Genomic DNA, 15,050 nt, shown 5'->3' with positions numbered 1-15,050 from the left:
CGCATGAAGGATCACCTAGGTTTGTTATCGGGATGCCTAACTACAATATGATTCACTGTAATGATGGTGTTGTGATCTTGGCTGTTAGTCCTGGAAGACCTGCTCTGTCTGGCGGGTGTTTTTCACCTGGCCTGGGAGGGTGAGACCCTGACTGACCCCACCTACAAAAACTGAAGCTGCTGAACAGACTCCTGGGCTGTTGTATCATGGGGGGAGGGGTTTGCTGTTACCGATATTATTTTTTGCATCTTTAATTTAGAGCTTTTCAATGCATTATTTGTGATAACTACTTTGATTATGTTTATAATTATGTAATTTTTAAAATGTTGTCAGCCACTTTGAGCATGGTTTAAACTATGAGGTGGCATATCAGTTTGAATGTTCATACTTACTATCCAGTTGTTGTCCTTCCCTGAAAGACTTCAGTGCAGAATCATAGTCTTTCATATGGTATTCACCTACCCTGATGTACACGTAAGAGGAGAAAATGCCAATATTTGTTAAGCAGGATCTACCAACATTATAAAATTCAGTAATTGACAATTCACTCCTATTAATGCAGGGGAACAGTCAAACCTTATAAACATTTCAATTATTTAATAATTAAAAGAATCCTTAGTTTTACTTGGTCTGTGACTTGCAATCAAGAATCTTGAATGAACTTGTATTAAATTGCTACGGAAATCATAAATGGGTCCAGGTAAATATTCTAAATATTTATCCAAAAGTACTATTTTGAGAATAGAATACACTTCCAATTTTGTAAAGCAAGGCCCCAGTTCTCTCCAACCCCCCTGCCCATTGCACCCACATCCCACACCATTCCCAAGGAACAACTTCTCAGGAAGCCACAATGGTGGGGGGAGTGTGTGGCAAAAATCGGGGGGAGGGCAACGTGTGTGAATGCCAGTGATTCTCCCCATACAAAAGCACCTTTGCAAGAAAGTCAACAAGATCTTCACAAAATTGGGAAACTAAAAACACCTGCATACGATTCATAAAATAAACACTCACCCTTGTCTGAGAAAGGCTACAGCATTACTGGCATCAAGTGATAGTGACTTCTTTGCATCTGCAATGGCATCTACAAAAAAAGGTTATTAAATTTCTAAGTATTGCATTATTTCACTCACTATTAAACCACACTAATTCTGTCTTTCCTCAATACTTCACACAGGTTTCCTCATACTAGAATAGTCAGTTAATGGGTGGCAACTACATATATTAGAAATAAAATATAAACAAGCTATTCTAGGAAGGCAAAACCTGCATCTAAAGTTTTCTGAATCTTATTTAGATTAGTAGTATCAGTTTCAAATATTGAGCTGCTATGACAAACAAGTACAGTACATAATAAATCAGCTAGAAAAGATATACAAGAGTAGTAGTAGTAGTAGTAGTATTTATACTCCACCCATCTGGCTGGGTTGCCCCAGACACTCTGGACGGCTTCCAAAAATTATAAAAGCACAATAAAACTTCAAAATTTAAAAACTTCCCTATACAGGGTTGCCATCAGATGGCTTCTAAAAGCCAAGTAACTGTTTATTTCCTTGACATTTGATGGGAGGGCATTCCACAGGGTGGGCTTGACTACTGAGAAGGCCCTCTTCCTAGTTCCCTGTAACCTCACTTCTTGCAGTGAAGGAACAACCAGAAGACCCTCAGAGCTGGACCTCATTATCTGGGCTGGATGATGGGGGTGGAGATACTTCAGGCATACAGGGCTGAGGCCATTTAGGGCTTTAAGGTCAGCACCAACATTGTGAATTGTGCTCAGAAACGTACTGGGAGCCAGTATTGATCCTTTAGGGCCAGTGTTATGGTCCCAGTGGCTGCTCCCAGTCACCAGCCTGGTAACTACATTCTGGATTAGTTGTAGTTTCCATGTCACCTTCAAAGGTAGCCCCATGTAGAGCACAGTAGTTCAAGCGGGAGATACACAGAGCATTACCACTCTGGCGAGACAGCCTGCGGGCAGGAAGAGTCTCAGCCGGTGTACCAGACAGAGCTGGTAGGCAGCCGCCCTGGACACAGAATTGACCCATGCCTCCATGGACAGCTGTGAGTCCAAAATGACTCCCAGGCTGTGCACCTGGTCCTTCAGGACCAGGGAATCCCCCACACCTGCTTGCTCTGTCTCCCAGAACCACTAATTCCATCCACTGGCTGCCATCTACTCCGTAACCACCTCCAGATATCCACACAAGAAGTTCACTGTCTTCACTGGTTCCGATTTAAACAAGAGGTCGAGCTTGGTATAGTCTGCATACTGGTGAACACAAGAATGGGCCTTTTCTGCAGTGGCTCCCCATTTGTGGAATGCTGTCCTCAGGGAGGTTCGTCTGGTGCCCTCATTATACACCTTTAGATGCCAGGTGAAAACTCTTTAACCAGGCCTTTGGTTGATTGACATCCAATCTGCTTTTAAAATGTGTTGGAGAAGGGAGATTATTGGGTTGTTCTTGTTTTTATTTTTATTATGTCTTTCATGTTTCTATATTGTGATTTTATGTTGTGAACCGCCCTACCTGTGGGTGTAGGGCGGTATGCAAATTTTAATATTAATAAAAAATAAAAAGTGCAGATGGCTGCCACCCACGTAGTTCCCCTATGCCATGCCTAATCAACAGTAAAGAACACAGACAATACAATGGGCAGATCCAACCACTTCCTCCCCATCTCTCGCCCAGTGATTCTTTATCACACCCGCTAGAGGCTCTCACCATGAGTGGGTCAGGTGGCTGTGGCCTGCATCCAACCCTCGACACACAACTGGTATCCCCCCTGTGCTGAGATCATCACTGGTTTACACAACGGGGGCTTACCCTATCCACCACAATGAAATTCTCATTGTTCAGGACACATGAAGAGTTACAGATGAACTGAGCTTCTTGATGACAAACCCAAATCTGCTCCAGAAGTTAGAGGACCAGAATGGCATGTAAGCCAAAGGGGAGCGGAAAGCTGCCAAAAACTGGAGAAACACCATTGATATTGTGAGGGTAGAAATGCCTTCTGCTTGCTTATTACCCAGTTTGGATCCAACCAACGGAATTGATTTTGAAGTAACTATATCTAGCACAGAGGTGTGATGAGGTGAAAATATCAGGCAAAGACACAAACTGTGTGCATTCCAAGCAGTTATTTTGTGAAATACACAAGCAAAGCCTACTAATGTGCTGGCGGGGGAGGGGAGCAAAAAAGAAACGAAAGCCCTGCATTGCAAGAGGTTGCAATTCCTGCATTGCAAGGGGTTAGCTAAATGACCCTGAGAGACCCTTCCAACTCTGCAATACGGCAATTCTTTGACTGTATGAAATCAAATTTTAGACCATCATTAACTCTAAAAACATTTTAGCATTTTGGGATATAACAGCACCAAATAAAGAGATGTTACCATGGTAATTTTGTAGAAGAATGTGAGCAAAAGCTCGTTGACAGTAATTCTCTGCATCATCTGGCTTCTGTTCTAAAGCCGCTGTCAGCTTCTGCAAGTGTAAATGCAGAAATTTAACATGACATTTTCTACAAATCCTTGTGTAGCCCACAGTGAAATGTCTTGCCTGTCAAATCAAAGAGCATCAATTAGTACAATTTTGCTTTGAGAAGAATTACACCAGAAGCAAAATTCTCAAATTCAGAGGATAGGTGCCTATAAGTGAGATAAAAGCATCACAGTATACGCCAAGGAGTAAACAGCATTTTAGTCAAGAAACTGTATCTAGAATGAAGGGGGGGGGGACAGTAAAAATTATTTACTGAATGTATACTGTTGTGACATCTATTTATTACCGTGCAACTGTTCTGATTTCTCAGTATACACACAAATTTCTCTTTACTATTCAAAGCTAACAGGGTAGACAACCAATTTCATACCCAATGCAACAGAAGATCAGTTTCACATCCAATGTAACAGCACTGCTCTGAATGAAGTTGCACAGGCACAAGCAACTCCTTGGTGGTCAAAATTCACTTAGGAAGCTTCATGGATAGGAGGGACATGCTTAATGGTTCATCCACCAACACTTCCCCACAGGCAAATCTACTCTAGCCCCTTTCTGTTCCTCACCCGAGTCAGTTACTTAGTGCAAAACAGGGTGCTGCAGCAGTATTTCATCCCCCCCCCAAAAAAAAATTATTGGTTTTCTCATATAATGCATAGACATTAACACAAAAGAAAAACATTACACTTGACACAACATAAAAACATAACAGCAATAAAAACAAAAAAATAAAAGAAGAATTGTTTCTTCTTGTTTCCTGGTACACTTACAGTGGTACCTCGGGTTAAGTACTTAATTCGTTCCGGAGGTCCGTACTTAACCTGAAACTGTTCTTAACCTGAAGCACCACTTTAGCTAATGGGGCCTCCCGCTGCTGCCGCCGCACCGCCGGAGCACGATTTCTGTTCTCATCCTGAAGCAAAGTTCTTAACCTGAAGCACTATTTCTGGCTTAGTGGAGTATGTAACCTGAAGCGTATGTAACCTGAGATACCACTGTAATTTCATTCCGTTAATAATTGATTCTTTTTTCAGTGAAGGCTTGCCGATTCATAGCACAGCAAAAATAATGTATAAAGAGAACAAAGGCTTACGTAGCATTCCAGTTACGATAACAAGAATCCTCTCCGGATCAAAACCTATTTCTGGGTTAGTGGAGTCTGTAACCTGAAGCGTATGTAACCCAAGGTACCACTGTACATTGCTATAAGACTTCCTTGACACCCTCCAATCTAAATTTCATTATATCACATATTTAGCAGTTTCCAATTTCATATTTATAACACCAATATCTTCTTTCAGTTACAAACTTCTTATCTTTCCTTCCTGTTCTGCAGCAGTATTTCAGATGAAGGGTGATATACAATTTTAATTAATAAATAAAATAATAATCTTCCTAAGTGTTCCCTGTTTTCCCATTATCTTGGATAGTGCAGGTTTAGTAACAAGAATTTGCTGAGAATCAAATAATTTTTTATTCTCAAGCTCAATTTTGTTTCATCTCTCACTGGTAAATGGTAAAGGATGCCTGGACCCCACAAAGGCGACTGTGGGGTTGCAGTGCTCATCTTACTTTTCAGGCTAAGGGAGCCGCGGTTTGTCCACAAACAGGGTCATCTGACCAGCATGACTAAACCACTTCTGGTGCATGGAAGGCCATGACAAGTGCCAGAGCACATGGAAACATTGTTTCTCACAAAAAATGCATCTATGGAACAGCTAAAAATAATTGGGAAACTGATTTTTTAGCACTGCAGTGAAGCCAAGTAATTTTGTTCAAGTAGAAATGGCAAAAGGAGCATTTAAAGTTGGCACTTAAAAAGTTTGGCTTGAGAGCAGTACATGTGAAAAGGATCTAGGAGTCTTGGTTGACCACAAACGACATGAGCCAATAGTGTGACGCGGCAGCTAAAAAAGCCAATGCAATTCTGGGCTGCATCAATAGGAGTATAGCATCTAGATCAAGGGAAGTAATAGTGCCACTGTATTCTGCTCTGGTCAGACCTCACCTGGAGTACTGTGTCCAGTTCTGGGCACCACAGTTCAAGAAGGACACGGACAAACTGGAACGTGCCCAGAGGAGGGCAACCAAAATGGTCAAAGGCCTGGAAACGATGTCTTATGAGGAACGGCTAAGGGAGCTGGGCATGTTTAGCCTGGAGAAGAGGAGGTTAAGGGGTGATATGATAGCCATGTTCAAATATATAAAAGGATGTCACATAGAGGAGGGAGAAAGGTTGTTTTGTGCTGCTCCAGAGAAGCGGACACGGAGCAATGGTTCCAAACTACAAGAAAAAGATTCCACCTAAACATTAGGAAGAACTTCCTGACAGTAAGAGCTGTTTGACAGTGGAATTTGCTGCCAAGGAGTGTGGTGGAGTCTCCTTCTTTGGAGGTCTTTAAGCAGAGGCTTGACAACCATATGTCAGGAGTGCTCTGATGGTGTTTCCTGCTTGGCAGGGGGTTGGACTCGATGGCCCTTGTGGTCTCTTCCAACTCTATGATTCTATGATTCTAGGATGGTGCATTCTAATGCCATTCAATGAGTGCTAGTGAGAAAATGGATTAAGTTTAGGTTAGTAAAATTTCTCTGGCAATGTCATTTTTCCACTGAAACATTTTCAAACTGATAATATATTGTGACATCAGTTTCTAGAAAACTAGAGGAACATACAAAATTTGTGAGGGGTCTGAAAGATGTGAGAATTAGTTGCAGTGACAGCAAAGGATCTAGAAACCTATATATGAGTTTTGGCTAATAAAAAGCTTAAATAAATTTGCAAGGACTAACGGTATCACATAGGTCACAAACTATACTTGAGATAATGCTGGGAAACTACAATTCTCAGAAAGGATTGCTATCTAGAGTATAATGACATCCTTTGAGTGTCAAGAATAAGAGACAGGAGCAAAAGAAGGTGGAAATAATATTCAAAGATAAGAGACAGATGGAGGAAGAATGTGGGGGCAAAAGAAAACTCTTATAAGCTGATTCATCTATTGCAGGCATGTCCAACCCATCGATCAGGGTGCAACTTAGTTGACTGTATCATTCATGTTGCGAAGGGGCCGCAGTGCGGTATAAGGGGCAGGGGGGACTGAGATTTGTGTGAGGCTGGAGCTCGGGAAATGGTGGAGGCAGCAATGAGAAGCAGGCGGGCAAGGGAGCTGGGGAGTGGTCTGTGCTGTCTCTGACAGAAGGCGGGATCAGGACCAGCAACAGCATCAGCTGCTCGGTTCCCCTGGGTGGGGGATCAGGCAGGATTGGGATCAAATAGCTGCGTGGCTCTCTTTGACAGGGGTGGGGGTGGGGAGAGAGAGCTGCTTAAGGGGGTGGAGAGAAATTAAGAAAGGGCTGGCTTGGGGTGGGGATGGGGATGGGAAGCCGACTGGCTCCTCAGAAAGAGAACTTTTGCCTCCCTTTCCTCCCCCCCCCAACTTAAACTCCCCCCTCCTTAGCAACCTCTTTCCACACAAGCACCCTGCGCACACTCCTCGTCCCTTCAATGACAATGGGTAGATCACTGCCAGTTTATGATCCTGGGTAGTAGATCGCAGCCTATTTGAAGTTGGACGTGCCTGATCTTTTGTATCGTACATCTTTTGTAGTTATAAAGCACATAATCAAAAAGCTCTCCAAGTTGAGCACAAATAAAATAGCAGCAAAAGCACAATTAAAATCCACAAACAAATTTGAGGTTTCAAAAAATGTAACTAAGTGCTTGATGCCAGAAACGTGGGTGGAACTTTGCAGTCTTCAGATATACTAGGTGCTTGTGAAAAGATGTAAGTTATCAAGTGCTTGATGTTGGACATGTGGGCGATATAGTCTTCATACATATTTTGGTGGCTATGTATAGCTTTAAGAAAAGTTTGGGTTATAACTGTCGCTATTTAGGGAATAGTGAGGTATTAACTTCCCAGCTGTCACCTTATTAGGCAAGTTGGATGGTGGATAATAAATGTAAAAGGTACAGGGACCCCTGACCAATAGGTCCAGTCATGGCCGACTCTGGGGTTGCAGCGCTCATCTCGCTTTATTGGCCGAGGGAGCCGGCGTACAGCTTCCGGGTCATGTGGCCAGCATGACTAAGCCGCTTCTGGCGAACCAGAGCAGTGCACGGAAACGCTGTTTACCTTCCCGCCGGAGCAGTACCTATTGATCTACTTGCACTTTGACGTGCTTTCGAACTGCTAGGCGGGCAGGAGCAGGGACCGAGCAATGGGAGCTCACCCCGTTGCTGGGATTCGAACCGCCGACCTTCTGATCGGCAAGTCATAGGCTCAGTGGTTTAACCCACAGCGCCACCTGATAATAAATGTAGTAGATGATAAATGGAGCAACATGATTCTAATATGTTGGGTTTTGCCTGGATTTTAGTGTCATTGAATAATAAATTATTACCCCTCAGAGAATTGTAACATGGAATTTGGCAGAGTCTTGGGGCCAGATTGCACTAACTCGGCACAACAGTAGAAGTCAGCGCAAGAGCTCCTGTTCCTGCAAGAGGGCTTTCCCTGCCTCTCTCCATCCCCCAAATCCATTCTAGAGTGTTGGGAGAACCCCCAGAACTGCACACAGGGGGAGAAGAAAGCAGGTTGTTTCATCTGGCAAGCACTGTTGAGTTCCTCCCTTGATATTTATGATCTCATTCTTTAAAATGCTTTTGGGGGGAGAGGTTACTCCCAAAAACTCATTGTAACAGTGGGAGTAGTTTTCATGGTATCTTTAGTATATTTTGGGGCTACTACCAGGTTTAGTGCCTTGACATGTGTGCAATCATATGTCGTTTGGATGTGCCTAAAACAGGAGTTGCCTATACTAAAATAAGATTATTAGTTTAATGGGTTATTAGAATAACTGTGTCATTTAATATGATGCCCTTCTGAAGCTGCTCAAGGGAGTGGGAATTGGAAGTACAGTGGCACCACGCTTCAGGTTACAGACTCCGCTAACCCAGAAATAGTATCTTGGGTTAAGAACTTTGCTTCAGGATGAGAACAGAAATTGTGTGGTGGCAGCGCGGCACCCCATTAGCTAAAGTGGTGCCTCAGGTCAAGAACAGTTTCAGGTTAAGAACGGACCTCCAGAACAAATTAAGTTCTTAACCTGAGGTACCACTGTACTGTATTACAGTAGCTTCACTCCTAGGTCACTACCTCCTATGAGGTCACTACCAGCAAGTAATATTAGGATTTTGTTGGATGTTGTGGAGTGCCAGCCCCATGACCTTTGACTGTGGGGTCCCACAAGGGTCCATTCTTTCTCCTATGTTATTTAATGTCTATAAAAGCATTCATGTTCTCGAAAATCATGTTATCGAAGCTACCAACATGAGTTTGACCAAATTGCGGGAGGCAGTGGAAGACAGGAGTGCCTGGCGTGCTCTGGTCCATGGGGTAACGAAGAGTCGGACACGACTCAACGACTAAACAACAACAACATAAAAGCATTGGGGGCTGTCATCCAGGGTTTTGGATATGTTCCAATATAAACATATGGGCTGCATATATCAATCAATACATTTAAAGGAATAGACCAAAAAGGGAGGAGTAGCAGCGTCATATGTAAAGATAGTCTACACTCTTGAAGAAATCCATGACCTGGAGCATGAAAAGCAGATTGAGAGTTTATGGTACAAATTGTAGGAGAGAGAAACAACAGTGACCTTACTGTGGGGGTCTGCTAAAGACCTCCAAGCCAAACTGAAGACATGGATGACTCCTTCCTAGGGCACATGACCAAACATTCAAAAAGGAGAAAGATCAGTAGTCATGGGAGACTTCCAACAAATTCCTCCTTTGCCTCATTGTCAATTTCATTTCCAGAAGGTGGAAGAACCAGCAAGGGGATCATCTATCTTGGACCTGGTCCTCACCAACAGGAAGGTACTGATTGATGCAGTGGAAACTCGCGAGGAAGTGACCATACAGAGGCAAGGGAAAGCTAAGCCCAGTCGGACACAGACTCTGGACTTTAAGGAGGGCAATTTCGAAAAGCTGAAGATGCTCCTGGGCGAGATCTGGCGCTCAGAAGCCCCCCGAGAGACGCGGGTCCCAGAGGGAGGGGAGGTCCTGAAAGGCCCTTCCAATCAGAAAAGCGGGAGGCGGCCAAGGGACGGGCGGGTGAGCCGAGATGGGAGACGGGGCGGAGGAAGAAGCGCGGCAGCCTCCCGGCTCTCGCCCGGCCTCCCCCCCCGCCCCCCGGCGGGCGGCGCTCACCTGCGCGGCTCCGGCGGGGTCTCCTTCGACGTCTCCGTCCGGCAGCCTGAGGGGAAAGAGGCTCAGAGTCAGAGGAGGACAGACAGACAGACAGACAGACAGACAGACAGACAGGGGACCCCCAGGGGAGCCGGGGGGGGGGACCAGGCCGCTCACCGCAACACGCCCAGCCCCGCCGACTCCGCCATCTTGGCGACGCCACGGAAACTTCGAGAGCGCCAAGAGTTTGGTTCGGTTTTCTTTACGGCGAGGGAAGGGGCGGGGCGTCACGGTGACGCCATCAGCGAGCGCCCGCCTCTCGGCTGGAGCGTCAGAGGCGCGAGACGCGCGCAACTTCCCCCGCGGGGGAGGCGCCTCTGGGCGCGCTCGCGTCTCGGGGCGGGAAGGACACCGAGATCTTCCCCGTCGGGTAAACGGGGCTGAAAAGGGCTTCTCTGCTGAAGCTCCCGACCCTCATCTGGTTCTGGTTCTAAATTTACGTGGCTTCACTTTATAAGCTAATCATTTCGAGGCTTTCTCATGCAAAGCCTAATATATATTTGGCTGAAATCTTGCCTAGCTATAGGAATTTTCCGTTCCAGTTACCGGGAACTCGGAAGGAGGGCGCGAGACCCGCCCCCGCCCCCCTCTCCCGCCCACGAGGCAATTGGCTGATGGCTCAATGGGGAAACTAGAAATTCCGAAGAAATCACATCGTTGCATCGATCTCTTCCGTTCCAATGGCATTTAGGAGCCAGGGAAGCGACGTGTAAGGCGGGCGGCGAGAGAGCCCCGGTCCCCAGGGCCTTCCCAAGGAGTCATGGGCGTGTCAGACATGACCATGTCAGTCACAATGCCTACCTGCCCCATAGTGGGAAGAAGCCCAGAGACACAAATGGGTGTATCTGACTTGACACGGGCATCTGGAAACGAAATACTTTTATCTGTACTGTGATGGAGTATGTGTGAAAGACTTTGAGTGACTCGGGCATGCCTGGATCTCAGGTTCTACCTGAGACCACACATTTTTCTGGGACATATCTATGATGTCTTGATGCTGCTTCTGGAAATGTATTTTGGGAATATGGATGTAACCATTGTTTGGGGCTTCTCTCTGCTTCTATGTGGTAGTTTGAAGTGGTGTTACAAAGCCTACTGGCTGCTGGTTTGCTTCTATCTCCTGGCTGAAGTCCCTTGCTTGAAGACCTGAACCTATGGGAGTCAAGGTTAGGCAATTGTGGGGTGCTCCAATGGCTCCCTTATACACCTCTGGAGCTTGAAGTTCTGGCATTTTTTCCTGTCTCATAAAACATCTGTTCTCCCATGTTTTTGTTTTAGGTCCATTATATCTGCCAATAACAGATTCTTTCTGCTTCTTTCCCTTTTAAAATGATTGTTTTTGCAGAAGCCTCCCAGTGACTTGCATGCAGATTGGCTGTACTTTTAAATATATACATTAAAAAAAAATATCCTTGAGGGTGGGGAGCTAGAAAGAGCCCTACTCCTGCTTCCTTTTGTTTCATTTTTTATTATTATTTGTTGTTATGTTGTAAGGGTGGTGGGGTGCACTTGCATATCCTGCAAGTGTCCCATCTTATGTGGGACATTCCAGATCACAGAAGCCAATCCTGGCTTGTGTTTGGATCCTGGAATGGAGTGAGTCAACAGAGCCGAGGAGCACCAGACAGCAGGAGAGGAAGGTGTGCCCCTCCTAACGTCCCATTTTGGGGAACGAAAATGTTGGAGGGCATGCACCTGCCAGCCTGTCATATAATTAGTAAAAGATTAGATATAGCTATTGATTTCTGTCGACCGCTCTCTTCTGCTCCAAACTTTAAAGTATTTTTAAAACAAGAGCTAGCTCTAGAAAACCAAAGTTGAGGAATTCCTTCTGTGTTTATTATCTTTGCAATGGAGATAAATGACAGGTGCACAAGCAAATGCTGTGGGCAAATTATCTTTTCCGCTACAAACTTCCCTATAGATTCAGCTGTGCATATTTCCATATTTGCTTTAAATGCTGTATTTTGAGTCTTCTTTTTTTCTTCCTTTTACCCACATCCCAAAGGAAAAATAATGGTGAGGAAAGCAAAAAGAAAAGAAAAGAAAAGAATTGAGATACGGAAAAAGATCTTATGGGACTGTAAGATTACAAGGCCACTGTTGCAGGGGTTTTCACTGTCATGAACTGGCAGGACAACAGGGAAGAGGAAAAGGAGGAAGAGGATCCTGGCAAGGGGTTTAGCTGGGATTGGGACACACCTGGGGAAGCTGAGGATGGGGAAAGGAGGTTGGTGTAGGAAGTACTCGGGAGATGGAGGATGGTGGGGGTCAGTGCACAGGAACCAGAGCAGCAGGACCAGAGAGGCCCGTCTCTACAATCATGGAGGACTCCAAGGCATAAAGAACAGCGGAAGGGACCTGCTAGGAAGCTGAGGCAGGCAAGGGCCCACAGCCCAGCTCCCTAACTGACCAGCTGGGGCTCATTAGCTCTGGGAGGAAGTGTGTGATTCCCCAACTGGAGTAGGCTCCGAACAGGTGAGGTCACCTGCCCCATCAAGCTCGGAGGCTGAAATCAGCAGACAAGAGATAAAAGGGAAACAGAGCGGAGGTGCTGTGTCTGCCCAACTTCCCATGTAAGTTAGACCCTCGCTTGGATGTTCCAGGGAGTTCTTGGGGACTGTGCTTGTGTGGGACTGACCTCCCAGTGCCCTGACCCCTTTATCAGCTGCAAAGACAGGAACCTGGTCTGACTGGACTTTGGACCTGTTGGCCTGCTGGACTGCACACTAACATCTGATGTGGGATTGTGCACTCCAGAGCGACTTGCCGCCAGGTACCCTGTGGTTCAAGATGTCCACACTCAGTGACCACGCTCCAAGGATAATCAAAGCTTCACAGTGCCCATGAGGTGTTCCCCTACCCCTGGAATGGAAAACTGCCACTGATAGAAAATGACTAGGGAGAGGAGTATAGTTAAGCTCTATTTCACATCAGCCCTTTATACAATAATCACTTGTTTTGATGTATTACATGTTCTTGTGCTATCTTAAAACACTTACCCAACTCATCATGGCATAAGCTTTTGCAAACTAGAGCCCATTAGACAGATGAAGAGTTATCATCCATTGGCAGCTATATGGAGCCAAATTGCCAGGAGATGCAAGGGGTACCAGCTTAAATGTATACAATTGTATACTTTGTTGTTTCTGCCACAAAAAGTTGTGCTTCTGGAAGCTGCTAGATAGAAGCCTGCTTAGTACATAACAATGCAGGATTGTCATAAATCACTGTAATGTGGGGATAAGTAGGAGTGGACGACAGTGCAGAAGAGTCGTCAGTCAACAGTGTGCACACAATACTGGAATATTTTGGAGAGGAGTGAGAAGTCCTGTTGCATGAGCAGGTCACCTGTGAAGCGTTGGATGCAACCTACCAATATTGGGGGATTAAAAATTATTTGTATTTGTGTATTTGATGGCCATATTGGTGAAGACACTTCATTATTTGCTGTACTGTATTTGAATTTATTTACCAAGACTGTTTTATCCTGAACTGTTCTACATGGTAATGCATGCCAAATTTATCTCTCCAGATTCCTAGATTCACAAACAAAAACATATAAACATGTTGTACTTGATTTATTTTCATAATAAACCAATTAAAATACAAAAGGCAAAAAAGGTTCAGAAGGGTTCCACAATTTAAAAAATTTTTAAATACAAATCCACTCTGTAATATTTGAATACATATAACTTTAGAGCTCTAAACATAATGATCTTATTTGTATCTATAAAATATTGCTCTATGGAAACAAAATTTTGAAAAAGTCTTTGAGAAATTAAATTACATATTTACAATAGAAAACTGTAGTTCTATAGAAACATTTTAATCTCAAAATACTTTCATAAATCATACAATTCTTTTTTCACCTTCCTACAAAATAATGGGAAACACATTTTTTAAAGCTTGAATGTTGAAGTGGTCTGAAAATAATTGCACCTGTAATGATAACTTCAGTTTTGGTGAACAGGGAATACCCAATATATCTGCATTATGAAAACAAAAGCATATTGTAAATTAGTATCTTCTTGGGACAGGAGGTGTATTTCATTTTGCACAACAAAGTAGTTGGTGCAAAACACAATAGAAGCAAGGATATTTCCAACTGTCCGCTTGTTTTCTGTCCATATAAAAACAAAAGTATTTTAGTTCACTGGCATTAAACAAATCTTTGGAATTTGCTAAAAGAATCACATAGATGGGTGAAAACATCTTTGTAGAAATTTATTATTTTAAAGCACTGATTACAGCAATGGTTATATTATTATGCAAGATAGCAAGATAGACAAATAATGCATGAAGTGTATGAAATTAAGATTTTTTGGACAGTGATCTAAAAAAGATAAATGCCATATTCCTTCAAGCTTGCATTTTTAAACATTAATATTTTATATCATTTAGCAAACAAAACACTGAAATTAAGTGTATCGTATTACTTCTAAATTAATTTCAGAAATTAAAGTAGCTTTGTAATGCCTGCTTTGGAATCAAATGATACATCAACAGCTGATGAAGTCCCATCACACACAAAAAACCTTTACTTGTATGAACTTTGCTCCACCTTTTCACTTTCTTGCTTAATTTGCACAGAAGAGGGAAATCCATTGGAGTTGGATACCACCACCATCAAAGGCTGCTGTTGGAAGCCTTGCTCTGAGTGTTTGCATTCTTCCACTGTGCTATCCTCTGCCTCTGATTTTACCACTCCTTGTATAACGGTTGGTTTCGTTTCTGGAGCTTTAATGACAGAAGTGATCACAGTGTTGGACGGCTGAGCAACAACGTGTGAATTGCTGGGCGTAAAAGTTACCACGGGGGTAGCAGTGTTGAAGGATGGAGAAGAAGCCATGTTTACTGTTCCATTGCAAATGGTCTGCATGTTGCTGGTGAGAACTTGGTGAACCTGAGCAGGACTGAAGACAATGGATGAAGGAGGAGAGACTGGCTTGGGAGACTGCAGCATAATGTTCTCTTTAAGCACAGTCATGGGCTGTGAAGTTGGGATGGCTTGCAGAATAAACTTTTGGGGTGTTGTGGTGGATGTTGGATCTGCGCTGGCTATCACTGTGGTTAGAGGCACTGTCTGGAGTGTTACTGTATGCAGCTGCTGGTGATTCCCTGGGGACACAACAACCGGAACCTGGCTTGGGGCTTGGATAGTCCTGTTAAGAGAGGCAAAAATAATTACATTTCCCCCCCCCTACTTCTAATGCATTTGTAATATTGTTCTGTTTGAAAGCCACATGGCAATGAACTTGCCTTCAGCCTGGAAAGCCAATGC

At 44.0% G+C, this 15,050-nt stretch overlaps 2 protein-coding genes across 4 annotated transcripts in view; both read right to left on the bottom strand.

The window, feature by feature from the left end:
* SUGT1 (SGT1 homolog, MIS12 kinetochore complex assembly cochaperone) overlaps positions 1-10,014 on the bottom strand; it is a 49,336-nt gene extending 39,322 nt beyond the window's left edge. Inside the window, exons 1-5 of the mRNA XM_081872858.1 lie at positions 9,884-10,014; positions 9,728-9,773; positions 3,401-3,491; positions 1,015-1,084; positions 393-463 (exon numbers count right to left, since the gene is read on the bottom strand). Coding sequence (XP_081728984.1) covers positions 393-463; positions 1,015-1,084; positions 3,401-3,491; positions 9,728-9,773; positions 9,884-9,915 — 310 coding nt within the window. The 5' untranslated portion in view covers positions 9,916-10,014. The remainder of the gene's footprint in view (positions 1-392; positions 464-1,014; positions 1,085-3,400; positions 3,492-9,727; positions 9,774-9,883) is intronic.
* A 3,316-nt stretch (positions 10,015-13,330) lies between these two features.
* ELF1 (E74 like ETS transcription factor 1) overlaps positions 13,331-15,050 on the bottom strand; it is a 76,520-nt gene continuing 74,800 nt past the window's right edge. For all 3 annotated transcript variants that reach the window (XM_081872751.1, XM_081872752.1, XM_081872753.1), the window contains exon 9: positions 13,331-14,931. In XM_081872751.1, the coding sequence (XP_081728877.1) occupies positions 14,307-14,931 (625 nt within the window). In that variant the 3' untranslated portion in view covers positions 13,331-14,306. The remainder of the gene's footprint in view (positions 14,932-15,050) is intronic.

Source organism: Podarcis erhardii (assembly GCF_964252035.2).
Source record: "Podarcis erhardii genome assembly, chromosome: 8".
NCBI classification, from domain to species: Eukaryota; Metazoa; Chordata; class Lepidosauria; order Squamata; family Lacertidae; genus Podarcis; species Podarcis erhardii.
Note: the sequence above shows the minus strand (reverse complement) of the source record. Positions and strands in the feature narration are given on the sequence as shown.